This window comes from Lineus longissimus, chromosome 18 (assembly GCF_910592395.1).
Source record: "Lineus longissimus chromosome 18, tnLinLong1.2, whole genome shotgun sequence".
NCBI classification, from domain to species: Eukaryota; Metazoa; Nemertea; class Pilidiophora; order Heteronemertea; family Lineidae; genus Lineus; species Lineus longissimus.
In genome coordinates this window covers 12,873,664-12,889,238 of record NC_088325.1, presented here as the reverse complement: position 1 = coordinate 12,889,238, position 15,575 = coordinate 12,873,664, and the positions used below count along the sequence as shown (strand labels likewise).

Sequence of the window (15,575 nt, the reverse complement as noted above, 5' to 3'; positions counted from 1 at the left end):
TTAATTCGAATTCAATTCGTGTTAAAACCCCAGTGTGACCACGGCATAAGGTAATCTGTATATGCCCAATTTGAACCATATTTGTATATGCGCAACAAGGTTAGACAGCTTAGGAACTGGTGTCTCGACGGTCTTCGTACATAGGCATCTTGGGCAGATATCTATTAAACCTGCTCGGTAAAGTTTTGAAAGGATTTACTCATGTGACGGACAGAATTAAAGTTGGCCGTTAGGTTATAAAATGATTTGCTGGAGTAATTTAAATGTGAATATATATGATATTCATCCTAGTTTGTATTTGTATGAATTCACGTGTGATTTATGGCCGAAAAAAGCAACTAACAAAGTCGCACGCATGTGATCAATTTTGTCACCGTCCATAAAGGCCTACGCCATTCGTTAAAAATTTTGAATTTGTAATTGAATTTAAAAATGTCCAATTGCGGAAATACGTACAAAATATTAATTTCAGCATTGCCATTGTGTAGACTGATATACAAATACTATATGAATACGAAGTGTCAACAATTTCGTATTCATGATAACCGTGATTCAAGTAATTTCGAACGGCGTACCCCTTTAAACTTATTCCTGATAGTGTATTTTAAGAATAAAGTAAAAAATAACACAAAACAAAGCTTTATTCTTATGTCAAGGCCGGACTCTTCGGAAGCTTGGATGGAGGGTGCATTCGCGAGAGTGGGGTCATACCTCCCGGCAGGCCCATAGGGTGCATCCTCGAAACACCAGCCTGGAGTCAGTCGTATTTTGCTCCTCGGTCAGCAGTGCCGAATGTTGGCCTGAAGTTCACGATGCATAGAGCTGAACTCCACAAAAGAAATCTTTATTTGAAAACTATCAAACAATATAACAAAATCATCGAATTTCTATCAAATGTACCCAAGACGAATTATATCAATTGTACAGTTTTTATCTCGTTATGCAGAGTACTTCCATGAACTAGATAACGAACGAAGGAAATCGTGATATCCTCTCAGATCAGAATTGGCATTCGCCATGCAGGAAATGCCGGGAGGAAACTGGTGGATTTGGGTTTTTGATTCTGTCGAAAGTAGCATTTCCTGTCATGCTGCCATGGTTCAAGTACAATGTGTAGCAAAATCACATTCAATGTACCATAGGCCTTTAAGACATGGTGCGACTTGATGATGCTCTTTAAAAGGCCAATTACTGTCGGCGAGAGGAAATTGCCCATTGCGTTGACTCTCGAGTGACACTAGGAGTGGAGAGAGTGGCCTGGCAAGGACACTTACTGACAGATTCGATATCTCACTTTTAGTTCTGAACATCAGTCTTACAAAGCTCGCAATGACTATACTGAGCACGAACATAATATCACAGTCGTATGCATTTTATTTTCCGATAATAAAATAGGTACATGTACGTAAAATATAATAAATTCTGAATATAAAAAATAAAATTCATCGAAATTGAACATCAGCAACTGAGTAAAAATGTTATGCGTGAACATGATTTCAAGATATTTATTTCTAGCATATGATGTTGGGTCTACCATCAGCTCTACACGAGAACCACCACACTTTGATATGCCCAGAAAAACATCTCGGCAATACCAAACAACCCCCGCACGCCCAAATGAGGAATGTCTTGAAGCAAGCGAATGAATCAAACTAGTCTAATAAAATTAGGCAAGACCGCCCTTCATTCTAACATTATATGACCAATCTTATCTAAAATAGACCAGGAAGGCTTTTGAATGCCACTGGTAATGTAAAATTTCCATATAAGGAGAAATTCTAGGACCCAGACATGTTGCCACGCGAGACACAAACAAACTTCCTTGTTGACGACCTTGTCTGGTATTCTTAAGCGTGAAATTTTCTGACGAACTGCAAGACAGTAGAGACATCTATTGGTTACTTATCTTGTATTAATCAATCACAAAAGCTCCTGTCTATCGTCTCCCTTTCAGTCTTCTGTTAAGACAATTATTTCTTGAATATCATTATAGGCCTAGTTAATTTATACACAATACCTTAATTGTTTATTTCAGAATCATCATGATTATCTCCCGTGATGATTGAACACTTAGAAGTTTGAAATATGATAACTTGAACAACACATTTTTCTGAGACCTTTCACTGCCAGTACTATTGCAAGTAATCTATGCTTGGTGGTAGGTTTACGAAAACACACAAAGTAGTATTTCGTAACCATAGTTACTGAAATGTAAAAATCCTCTTGGACCTCACAATTAGATTGAAGAAAAAACTAATTTTGAAGAAATCGACCAACTAGTTTTCGCACAGTGGCCCAAAAGGACGTTGACATTTACTTTTAAGTATTTTTATTTGCTCTGTGTTGTCAGTGTAGCCCAATCCATAAACATAAGGTTGCGGCATCCATGGCTTCATTCCATCGCATCACTCCCCAACGGAGCGAGGAATAGGGAGGGGCAAAACCATGGATGCAGGACGCTGGTATGACTCCTATACCAACTCCTCTGGCCCCTCGTCCCACATTGTACTAGTGCTAGGTTTTCCAGAAATAGGAATGGCCTCTGCGTAAGGATTATCAGCAGTGCCATCTTTGTTCGAAACGGGGGCTTCCTCAGTGTACGGATTGTCAATGTCCACAGATTGTGTATCGGCGGCTGGGTCCCCACAATCCTCATACGGGTTCTCATTTTGTACGTTTGGGTATTTGTCCAAATTAACGCAATCATATGTCCGATTTTGCGGTTTTTGTACAAAGCTTCTAGCACCTTTTTTCAACATTGGGAAATTAAGTCTGTTGTAGACATCGCCCTCTGTGTTATCCTCAGGTGGCACGGGCGTCCTTGCACGAGCATCAGCGGCACCAGAACTTGAAAGCGAAGCCAAGTCTACTTCCGCGTACGGTGAGCAAACCCGAGATCTGCCACTTGGAGCAGTATCCTTCAGCTGGAACTCGGCATCAATATAATCATAGGCACGTGGTTTAGGACGAAATACATGGTCTTTAGCACCTTTCGGTTTATCACCTTTTTTCTTCTTATTTACTTTCGAAAATGGATTTGATTTTGTTTTAGCTTTTTTGTCCGGTTTGTCACCCTTCTTCGTTTTCTTTTTGTCGGGTTTTGAATCAGGGTTCACAGTGTCTTTTGGACGAACGTCCACCCCAAGACTGGGTGCACCAAAGCGTCCAACTTCTGCATAAGTAGCGAACTCCGGCCGAGGGTCCTCAATCTGTGCGCTCTCAGCACCCTGCTCCTCAATTCGATCAGCGACTTCGGCATATGGACCATATTGGGCCTGCATTGCCGTGGTCGGTTTCTCTGGACCTTGAAAATCATTAATGTTAGTAGAATCCTCTTCAAATCCATCGTTCGCATTACCAAGGCCATTATCTGGCATTACATCCCCATTTCCATTCTGTCTTTTTGGTTTGTTGGCAACTCCGTCCACGTGCGCTTCAACATCAGCACCTGCGTCAACAATTTTAGGCTTCTTCCGCAGCTTATCGACGACGGCATAGGTAGGCGACGGGTCGGCCGCCGCGGCAGCAGGTTCTTCATGCGCACCATTCCCCTTTCCAAAAGATTCATCCGTCTCGTAACAATTCATCTGCGGATTTAGAGCAACGACCGGCTTCATTTCAGCACTTTTTGAATCAGCCTCCTTAGATAGAGCAATAGATTTAATGTCAACGTCTACAAAACCATCGTTTATGTGGGCAGCGTTTGCCTTCTTCTTGCCTTTCTTTAATTTGTGGTCCATTTCGAATATCCCTGAATCATCAGGATCTGGTTCTGGTGCGGCATTCATCCTGGTGGTCGCCTTGGCTCTTCTTCTCCTGAAGCAAATGCGAACATGTATCAAATATTGCATAACCTTACCATTGATTCAAAGAAGTCATTCAGCTTGAATTTTGATATTCTGAGGAAACCAGTGGTAGCCCCACTCCTCAGCATGACAAAAATTTAAATTTTTGTCAGAGGAAAGAAGAAGTACAGGCAGGAGCTGCTGGGATGGGTGGTTCCATGTGTCCAATACACACAGCAAGAGAGTATTGAGTTTTGTTGTCTTCGTGCAAGCACGGCGAACAGTGCTGATCTTCTCAGAGATAGTAGAGATATCTATCGGTCAATTTTCGAACACTGATCTGGCAAGGTGATTTGATCAAAAGCAAGAGTTGAAATTAATAGTACCCTAACATATGTCCTGATATGTCAGTAGACTTCGCATTCAAATTCCTTTGCGAAAAAAGATTGTGCATACTGCCATGGACAAGAATCGGTAGTGGCTGTGACCTGCTATAAATATCAAATCACGTAATGACCTGTTACGCCCGTAGACAAGCGATCATTGTAGCTCATTGCAGCGATAAGTATGACAAGTTGCAGTGATGAAGACGGTCTCGTCTATGGGGCGCTTGAGGAGAGCTCACCTTGTTATGACGACGACCGAAACGACTATGACAACAGCTAGAACGACCAGTGGAACCAGTGTGGCCACAATTGGAATGTAGATCGGAACGGCTGAGGTAGCTGTAACAGAAAGTTCATCAATGCTAAATATTGCGTGAGGAAAAGAGCCATATTCATTTCTATGAGTGATACTAAAGAAGTGAGGAGATGCGGCTCGACTGTTCTATGTCGTCTTTTTCTTGTCGTTCGGCGACAGCTTCAAATTCCGAGTCTTAGGTCGGTGGATGTGTCGAATCGGATAGTGGTCTTTCTAGCTATGTGAAATGCAATCTATTAATTGGGCTTTAAATCAATCAAAGAACACTTCCTAAGGCTGTAAGACTGTCTAAAGATAACATCAACAATTCGGGCTAAAGTCTATTTTTGTCCAATTAGTTAGAAAAAAAGTGTGGTTGTGATGACGAGTCTTGCACTTCTTTGCGGACTTTTTTGGAGCAATTTGATTTTGTTTAGGAGCAACTCTGAAATATTTAAGAAAACTTGTCTAATCGTATTTGCAAATAAGATTTATCATTGTAGCAACATTAGCAATAACTCGCACCAAACTTCCCACCACCATGACCAGGGACGTTTTCTTTAGGCAAGGTAAGGTAAGTTGAAGCTAAAATTAAGTTAGCAAATGAAAAAAGATTTGACATGAAAGGACACGAGAACAATCCGAGACATACGCAACGCACAGTATGACTTCTTATCCCAGGTCGATCCTATTCAGTTCATGAACACATTCGTTACATTCTTTGATAAGATCTGAACAGAAGCTTGTAACGAATGTACTAGCACATGCAAACAAAACTGAATAATCTAACTGTAATTCGTATCTACATTTTCAACCTAGGATGACATGTTGCTTCCCCAGGTAGGTCTTAATGCGTGTGTTCCGGATTCTCTGTGACCCAGATTCCATATGTCCCGGATTCTGTGAGCCTCCGAATGAAAAGGGTTCTATGCATCCCTGGTTCTCTGTAATCCAGGTTATATGTGTCCCTGTTGTATGTGAAGGCTGAATACTCCCAAGTGGGCATTTCCGGCGAGACAGACCCTAACCTCGACCCCAACCTCTTGTCCCCTACAACTAGGACACATATTGCATAATGCACTATTGTTGTTTTTTGTATTTAAAATTGTAAACTGTTATACGAAATAAACATTAATGATAATAACACATCCTTTACATCATTAACACATATAACCTGGGATGCGTAGAACTGAGACGTATAGAACACGGGCGTGCTTAACTCCGAACACACAGGGACGATCCCGTAGCTTCCCACCACCAAGTTCAGGAATTTGCTCTGTTTTTCAGCCAGGATTAACCAAAGTCGGAACTTGAGATAGTATCAGCAGCTTATTCAATTGACTGCTCGTAATGGTCATCACCAGTGACACCACAGCACTGGTATGAGTACATTAAGCCATTAACATTCTGACCGATGACATCCACTACATGTACCAGCTAAAAGCAAAGCTAGATTCATTGCTAGTCAGTATGTTACCTGTTGAATTTGTTTGATCGGTTGTCATGGAAACTGGAGTGGTCGAGGTATTAGTTACCAATGCAGTGGTCGTGTTGGTAAGGTTACCTTGAGAAGTGACGCTTGTGGTCGATGTTGTTGATGTTGATGATGTTGTCGTTGGTGTTGTTGTCGTTGGTGTTGTTGTCGTTGGTGTTGTCGTTGGTGTTGTCGTTGGTGTTGTCGTAAGGTTGGAGCAGTTTAAAGACACAGCTATGCTAGCAGGGACTGAAATTGGAAATAATTGAAAATACCAATCAAAATGTTAATCAACATGAGCAAAAACGCAGAAAATGAAAACTGTTAATTGGACATTATTGAAATGACCAATGATCCAGACGAATCCAGCTGTGCTGCTCTACTGTGATTGAAGATGAGACTGTCTTTACATAGGACGATCCAAGACAAAGTTAGTATTCGTTTTAGGCGCAGAACACATTTCTAGTCCAGCTGACCGTACCAACTCGCTAGGTATCGACGCCTCGTACAACATTGTACAACAGACACGCGTTGTTCCTTGAGATGCATGTGTCTTATAAGTTAGATAATCTAGACGTTGAATCCCCCTCCAATCCCTGAATAAATTACATCTAGCATGATGAAGGGCCATTTTGATCTATAGGTTGAAGTCAGTAAATTAAACCTGGTTTGATTTAGGCTGAATGCTCTGATTCTTGTGATGACGTTTTGCATCTCATACCTCTTATTTCAAGTCGGAACTTTCCGCTTCCTGTAGCACCATTCGACTTGAATCCCATCGTCAGTGATGTGGTATTTATTGTATAAGGTCCAGGGTCTGAATCACTTCCATAGATTTGGAGACGGTAGAAGGTACTATTGGTTGCCTTGGAATCATTGGCTTGGAATGATAGTGTTTCGCTGTGGTTTTCCTGGAATCTCTTGTAGTGGATGTATATTGAAAACTCTATGCTGGTATTCGAGGCCATGGTGCACAAATGATGTGTCTGCGCCTCGTAGTTGAAGAGCTGAGGGAATTCTTGGCTGTGAAGGAAGAATCGTCCACAATATTCCGATGCGTTTGGTGTGTAGAGTGTCGAATCGATGTCATACGCAGGAACTGAAGATTAAAGAAGTAACTTCAGGTTGATCATTTACTTGAGAGAAGATAAGACATCAATAACGAAAAACTGCATGATTCATTCGCTACAAGTAACTCACTTAATGTTGATTGACCTTTGAGAGGCTAAAGAATACATGCCGACAATAAACCACGCAGCAGGCACCCTAAAGGTGCAATGTACGTATACGTTATCATGATTATCATGGGTATCAACAGAAGGCAATAGACTGGGAAACGCAGTGGCACGGTGCACGGGCGTCCAACCTATGATCGCAAGGCTCAGCCAGTTCTACTCGGTACTTTCAAGTGGTCAAAATCGACAAGAATCGCGGAATGTGCGATCATTAGATTTACAGAAAGGTTACTATATTGGGCTGGGAAATGAAGGTAAAGCGTTTTTATAATAGTAAAGTTTTAGCAAGAATAGAGAAAGAATTCTTGGTTTTAGTAATAATATACAAGTACATGTAATAACTTGTATTACTAATGATTTAGGCCATACGTTGTTAAGTTAGCACTTTCCTTCCATCAATTTCGTCTATTCAAGACATCTTTGGCTTTACTTACATTTATCCGGGCTGCAAACAACGCCTGCCGTATCCTTTGTCTGGCATTTTTTAGTTTCACCTCCCCAACCGAATGGTTTTGGACACTTCTCTATGCTCCATTCGTCTCCCTTACACCCGGGGTTCTTCAGGTGTATTGAACCATTGCCTTGGCCGAACTCCGCTGGCTTTGTCACACGGATGGCATCACTGAATGTTCAAAAATATAAAGTATATATTTTACAAATGCTGGCTTACCACTGAATTGATGCTTCGATAATTATTCCATACAAGCCTGCTGAAAGACGAAAGATGCAGTAACCCCAGCAGGTAGGCCTGGGTGATTTTACAAGACTTTCAAAAGTGCTACAAAACTATTCAGACAATAATAATAACCAAGTGCGTCAAAGTTCTTAATAATTCCCGATCGTTTTGATTATGCAACGTTTAAGGTGCATGAGTAAATTCCCGATATATATCAAAATGTGTCGTTTAGTTCGACAAGAATATAATGTAATTTTGCTTGCATATAACTCAGAGATTCTAACACAATGAGTTAAAGGTGATTGATAACTGGTTTATTTTATCGTATAGTGGTGCCTTATATGTTTACAACAACAAAAGACATATTCATATACTGCTAATCTCTTTAGTACCACCGCACTTCCTGGCTTGAAAGGGTTGCCTGAAACGAAAGCTCATCCGTGACTGCGGAGACAGAAAGTAGCCAGGAAGGGCATTGCTCCAAAGATCCCCTGTGCGAAGAACCCTTTGGCGAGAGTCGACAAAATGTACTCACATAAAACCAAGCTGTCGGCAGACAACCTTGGCGCTTGCAAGGTTCCATTCTCCATCCCTATCACAAATGACGCCCCATCTGCCGTACTTCAACAGATCTACATTTCCTGCTGATGTATTATCACCGGTAAGACGGATGTCAAAAGGTTGCTGGGTTTCTGTTGAAAAGAAAGATTAAATTCACACAATGTGGTTCACTAGTATGATTGAAAGATTCGACATCCAGTCATTCTGTAGGTTTGTCCTTACCTGAACTTAACAGTTTTGGCAAGAGGCAGCCGATCTAAAGAAGCTGTTAAGAGGAGATCGCTGAATGAACTATCCATACCTCTAGTATAAACTTTTATCCTGACATACAAGGCCATTGAAATCGATTCAAACCTGTGCGTAATGATGGAGTCGTTTGCACGAGGAGGGCAAACTTAGTGATTACCATACATTTCAAATGCTGCATTGATTTTGAACAAAGAATAAGGCGATGTTGAACATGTTCAACCTAACTGTACCCTATGCGATATACAGTAATACAAATTGAATAGAAATGCCCAACTTCGGACCAAATACAGTCCTTAGTAGAGAGATTTCCGCTAAGGGAGGTTCCATCGTATTCCTTTTGGGATGCGTGCCCACACTGATAATTCACATGACTATTAACACCAGCGTGATATGAAATACATGTACATGTACATCATTAATTCACTTTCGTCTTTTTGATTCTTTGTAGGATTTGCACCTACCCTTGAATAGAAATTTAAGGTGATGATTATCAACGGTTAACTGTTTGATTATCAACGGTTAACTGTTTCGAATACGTGGGTGATGAGAACTTACCACTATCAAGGTTGCATTCGACTTGAGTATATATTGTCTTGTCGGTGCATTCTGATGTATTAATCACCTTGCATCCTCTCAGTGTCTGTTCTGTCCCGGTACACTTGAGCTCTCCAGCGGAAACATTAGGGAGGCTACCACTAATGCCTGTAGTAGCTTTGACGCCGCTGAAATGGTCAGTATGGATACTGATTAAACGAACGTATATGGTAGTGATCACGGACTGTTAAAAGTCTAAGCACTGGACCGGTATATTCTTTATATAGGTTGGACAGGGAGCTAAGATTCGAGAGGCATTCACCATGATTCATGATAGCAAAAAAGTCTAAGTACTGGACCATGTACATTTTATATAGGTTGAGAGCTAAGATTCCAGAGGCATTCACCATGACTCATGATAGCAACAGCAGCTCTTACGTACTGCTGCTATCAACTTATTGGCTCACAGGTGAATATAAGTTATAAGGACACCAATTTACAAAATTGCGAGATACGATTATATAGAGTCAGATGTCAACGAAGAAATAATTTTTAAAACTAACTTTACTTAGTGAAAATTATTTATTTGAAGAACATAGGAAGAACTTATCATTCCAAGAATGCACTTGACCCTGGGGCTGAAAAGAGGGTGACCTCCCTTCATCTTTGGTTTTGATAGCATTTCTTTCTTTCTTCTTACCTGTATCCAAGCTGCCTACAGACCACATCCGAATCCTCTTTACTCCAAAGGTCGTAACATTGTGCATACCACGGTTGCTCTGTATTTCCTTGATATGTCTGCCGTGCCTCAACTATACCCTTATTAGCAGCAGAACCATTTAGACGGACATCAAAGAGACCATTGAAGGCTGCAAAGAAATTAACAATACGTATATTACACTCCTCTGTTCATTCCGATGTCACAACCTTGACGAATTGAAAGTTTGAAATAACAGGTTTATACTGCCATCGCCTTTCCGGCGGTACTTCTTTTCTATTTTATCGATAAAATGATAAAATAATTCAAACTATCATTTTTCCTATTTCTGTTATGTATCCATCAATATCAAGTAGAATGTAGCAGGAATTAGTGCAGCAGAGTGAATGTCTGATAAGTATCCTTGCGGGCAAGAGATTAATCACTGTACTTAAAGATTCAAAAATAATGATCGCGTTCCTGGCCTTTCAATTTGACTGAAAAACAAGTCCCAACAAATAAGATGTCCCGTACTAGATTTTTTTCAAGGACCAAACAATTATTGATATGTTGTTAAAAAACAAAACATTCGTAGAAGACTTTTATGACTGGACTCTGTTCCTTCGACTACTTTTTCTTCACACAACGCAGAAGGCGAAGAGACTGGAATAATTCAAGGAACAAAGCAATTCTAGTACACCTGAAATTGACTGCCAGTTAGGTTTCAAATCCCAGTCATCAGTGTCAGATACAAAGTAATGTATGTTACTGTAAAACAGAAACTTAGTGTAGTGTGTATTTACCTGGATTCCGTAAGCAGGTGACACTGACAGGTTGGTTACTTTGGCAGGGTTCAGTGAGGTTGTAACTGCAGTCTGCGAGGTTTGTCTCTGTCCCCGAACAGCGGACGTCAAAGAGGATTGGGTCAATATTCTCACTATCGTTACCAGTGGTGGTCGCTTCTCTGCATGCAAAGTAGATTATAAACGCCAGAATATAACATTGTGAAAAGCACTGTAAAGCTGTTCATGAAATAGTGCTATTGCTTCTTATCTGACATCCTGAACCTCATGGTCTGTACTCCCTCTAAACATAGCCGGGGTATCTGACGAAGTTACCGAATATGAAAATTCCAAACAGAACATTTAACTCAGCCCACAAACATTTTAAAAGGGATCATCCGATAATTTTATGCCCTTTGTCCACAGCAGTTGGGTTTCGTTCTATATAACAGAAGTAAAATGGGGATGTTTTCGTTTTCATGAATATAATGAACCCGGGTATACAACAACAGACAGCTCTCTGTGCAACAATTGTGGAGAAGATTTTCATTATAAAGGAGAAGCTAGAGCATTCGAGGAGAAGCGGCATTACTTGTTACGATTTTAATATCATATCACTTACAGAAATCCCATCTGCCTACAGGTAACATTCGCCTCCTCCATCCCCCATGAGCTGTTCCAACATATCGTCCTTATTGTTGTGCTTACTGGTAATCCGTTGACGCGAACTCTGACCGCTCCGCTGGTAGCACCTGAGCTGGTAAAATATACAACCACGACATCCTTGCCATCTGCCAAAGAAGGTATACTTTAGTTAGCTTCAGTATGTGTTTCCTCAAGAAGTGAATTCAATGGGTAGAATTGGTCAAATTCTTATGAAAGAAGAATCCTGTTTCGAATAACGTGGTAGCTGTATTCTGGCATTTGGAGAAGAGATTTGCCAACCCCACCGTCCCGGTGTAATGTTTTTGAGTGTTTCTGTTTTTGAGTGTTTCCCCTCATTGTTTGGGAACGCTCAAAAATAGATTGACAAGTTTTTCTGTGTATCCCCCCTATTGAAAAGTCGTGGTCTCTCTAGCTGCCTATTGTTTGGAAACACTGACACATGGGGAACAACCACAGATGTTACACCGGCCCCACATTTAATTTGTATTTGTATTGATCCCTGATTATTACTACATAACTACATGTATGGATAAAGAGATTATATTGAGGTCATCCATAGTTCTATATACATTTTCAAAAAAGTGCTATTTTCGTCCAACCCCTCCCTCCCCTTCAAGGGTAATTTCAAAGATGTTGATTTTTGATGATACTGATCAATATCTAATTAAAAGGTTAAAAGCATTCATATGTCACTGACACCTGAGCCCCCAGAGTACGTTTTGGACTCTTTTGAAAATAGTTGATAGATATGAATGACCCCTTAGGTAATGTTAAATGTTTTTAAGGTGTTTGCAGACTGTGATAAAACTTGATATACAGTTCTGGTAAATCCAGTGCAATTCATTGCATATACTCTCAACTCGGCTCTATAAGACCAGGTTGATAATACCGCCCAATACCACATTACGATGTTTATTCACAAGGATATTCATCCAGGTGAGGGGTGGTAGGCCTATACAAATTCTCGTCAGACCTCATTGGTTGGAATCGTGATTTTGGGTAATCCTTCATGTATGATTAACATATAATAGGCGGGCAAGAAATATAAATCAAATTGATATATTACACTAAAATACCATCTAGAGGTCAATGGTAATATACAATAATTTCAAGCAAATACAGTACAAGATAAAGTAGAATAAAAAGTATGTATTACATGTGAAATAGGAAGCTATACAACATATAATATGAATACCAGTAATGATAACAACTTGGTATATAGTCTTATTATATTGAGCATCTTGAATCTATATCATAATACTATAAGGCGGCTCGATAAAGTGCCATTTGGGGGTAGTGTTTCGTCTCGAAATTTTGCACGTTTGCAGGTGATATGTTATCCTGATGCAACGTTATGTTTATTTTCGGAAATTTACTTCAGCGGAGCAGTAATGAGGGATTTTTAATCGGGCACTGTCAATTCTCCTTACCACTCACAGAAGCCAAGCCATTGCTGTTCAGTTATGCAGGGGATTAATCAATTACCTGCACTCCCTGTGGGGTGAGTAACACTACCTGTTGGACAGCTGGCTGTAGGGGGATGATTGGAACAGCCTGTACCTGTTGACCTGCTGAACCAAGGTTAATGTTATTTTCAATCCACGATTGCAGGTCACCTGATCTTCGAGATTTCGCGGGGAAAGAAATTGTAAACAAACGTATGTGTCCAGTTCAAATGTAAACAAAAATGTATTTTTGGTACTTTTGGTTGCTTGACTTGGGTTTTCCCGCAGTAAGGAGCTGGGGTCAAATTGGTGGGCTATTGTCTTTGGGTGCTGTGTTAGCCAGAGCTAGCCCTTGATTATGAAGGGATTTTCAAATGAAGGTTACCATGGTCTGTTTATGTGCTCACCACAGCTTTCAATACTTGATGTATCTGAAGAGGCACTCTGAACTTGGCATGGCCTTATCAAGGAGCTGCTCACGGTGCTGAACTTCTAGCTTGCCTGTCGAGTAAGTGCCTTGCCCGAGACCTTGCTACATGTAGGAGGAGCACGCATTTTAAAGTTATAGTAGTGACTGATAGTGCAATTGGTTCGAGCCATTTGGAGGCCGACATTAGATTTTCATTGCAATTCAATCTATTCAAGGTATAGCCCATTTGAACCTGCCTGCGCTACGGGTACAATGCTAGTATAATTCCTCGAAGGAGCAATGTACTCCACCATGGGGAGGCGCTATAAAAAGGATTAATTAATTTATTATCATTGACTTAACATGCGAACTAAAGAGAAATGGATCATTGTCAACCTATGGAGATAATTTTGAATTGCGCACTCCAAAGAACCCACTAATTAGCTCAGCTGAGGAAGACGAAGGACAGCTGATTCATTACACATTCATGGCAGGACATGTTTTGAGGATATATACTGGTATGATCTGGTCTTATACAGCCGAGTTGAGAGTATGTTTTGTGAATGCACGTACAATGTACGAATGCGCATGCAGTGTTATTTCGAAATGCTTTTGGGGGACTCATATAGGCATAAAATCACATATCACCCTTCTTCGCCTATGTTATCCTTAAAATGTATAAGACGACAATGCTATTGATATCACGTCCTAAAACAACATAGTAATAAGAAATAGTAACGCCACCTTACCAAAAGGGAACCCAAGCCATTGAGGCGATGTTACAGAGGCAAAATAATGTTTCCATCACATAATCTAATCCGCCAGGAATTTTTTCATGGGGGACGAAAGAAAAAAATTGACCCCCTCCTAAAGCCTTTTTACACATGAAAACGCTAAAATCGGCTTCTTAGGCCACTTTAGACTCTAAAACATAAGTGTCAAAAACTTGATTAATCAGGATGATTGGGGATAAACCCCCCCCCTCCCCCCATGCTCCCCCTCCCTTCCTCTGTATGAAACCCTTAGAAGGTAGGTACTTACCCACCTTCTTGAAGCAAAGGTGGGTATTTGTATCCCCAGTCCCCCAGCTGGCAGAAACCCTGATATGATGATTAATCATCGTCGATTCTACCATAGGCCATCAATGATTAGTGTGATGGAGAAATGTGATGGATAGAAACGTCGATGTAAAAGGTGTCTTTTTATAATCACCATTAGCCCTACCATGGGCCCATAAATAGGGAGTTTTCGCAAATCCCCGCGCAACGCCAACGTGAACGTCTATCTCATTGTTCGGCCTCCTGATAGCGACGTGAACGTCTATCTCATTGTTCGACCTCCTGATAGCGAGGTCGAACAATGGGATAGGCGTTCACGTGGACATAGGGGTTTTGCGAAAACTTCCTATGCCCGAAACGTTTGCCTGTGTAAAGAGAGAACAAGAGTAGCAAGCGGAAAGGCCAAGGCCTACTTCAATTTCTATACACTAGCACTGACCGTGACTCAGTACAATGTAAATGTACTGTAAACTCTACTTACCTGCTATACATGTATGGAAAAGGAGGAGCGAAATCAGCAGGACGTACATCTTGTAATCTTATCAAGGAGACTAGGTCAAACAAAATTCGATGTCCATGGCGATAGGCTAAATTCTCAACAACTTCCTGGATAGGAATTCACGACATTCTCCTACATGTATCACAGACATGGCGAATTGTCAAATCCAGTCACGAATAACACACCCAAAACACAGATAACACCTTAAAAGATCTCATTTCAATGGAGTCCTATGTTGACAATTTTCACCTAAAGAATATGCTAGGCCTATGTGCTGAGATTTACATACTGGTATTAGCCTTAATATATTCTTGGCCTATGCTTGCCCAAACAAGGAAGTTGGCCCATTAAATCTCACTGCGGACATGCCTTACAACAAAGGGTCTTGATAGAATAGGCTTGGATGGGTATAATGGCAGGGCATGACATGCATAAAAAGAACTGTTATGTTTAAGGACTGCCACTCAAAGGATGACTATGATGAGTTTATTTCTTAGATTTTATAAATAATTTGAAAGAATCGTATACGGCATCGTATCGCAGTTGATTACAGTGAAAAAGTTAAAAAACAACCCTTTCAACAAAACGTGGATATTCGTAGGCCTATAAGAATTTATCCACTGGTAGATTTCATTGGTGAATACGCCGCTGGTAGTTTATCATACCGCGCTTAATAGTGCGTGGGCCAATCACAACGCGCCGATCAGGGTCACGGGTGGTTAATAAAATTTTTGAGAGGTGTTTTGGGGAAACAAAAATCTGATATTTTCAACGTTTCGTTGAAAAAAATCAAATTCTTATAATTTCAGCTGAAATTTACTGAA

The 15,575-nt window shown here is 40.6% G+C and overlaps 1 protein-coding gene across 2 annotated transcripts; it reads right to left on the bottom strand.

The window, feature by feature from the left end:
• Positions 1-975: 975 nt before the first annotated feature.
• On the bottom strand, positions 976-15,067 carry LOC135502074 (uncharacterized). Of its 2 annotated transcripts, none has more exons than XM_064794589.1 (11): positions 14,734-15,067; positions 11,297-11,465; positions 10,696-10,856; positions 9,896-10,064; positions 9,217-9,383; positions 8,387-8,543; positions 7,610-7,797; positions 6,662-7,039; positions 5,944-6,189; positions 4,411-4,510; positions 976-3,816 (listed from the first exon to the last, which is right to left on the bottom strand). In XM_064794589.1, the coding sequence occupies exons 1-11, from the start codon at positions 14,780-14,782 to the stop codon at positions 2,472-2,474; spliced, it is 3,129 nt and encodes a 1,042-aa protein (XP_064650659.1). In that variant the 5' UTR covers positions 14,783-15,067; the 3' UTR covers positions 976-2,471. The 2 variants fall into 2 exon arrangements, with proteins under 2 accessions (XP_064650659.1, XP_064650660.1); XM_064794590.1 differs by having other exon boundaries at positions 6,031-6,189.
• Between the last annotated feature and the right edge of the window lie 508 nt (positions 15,068-15,575).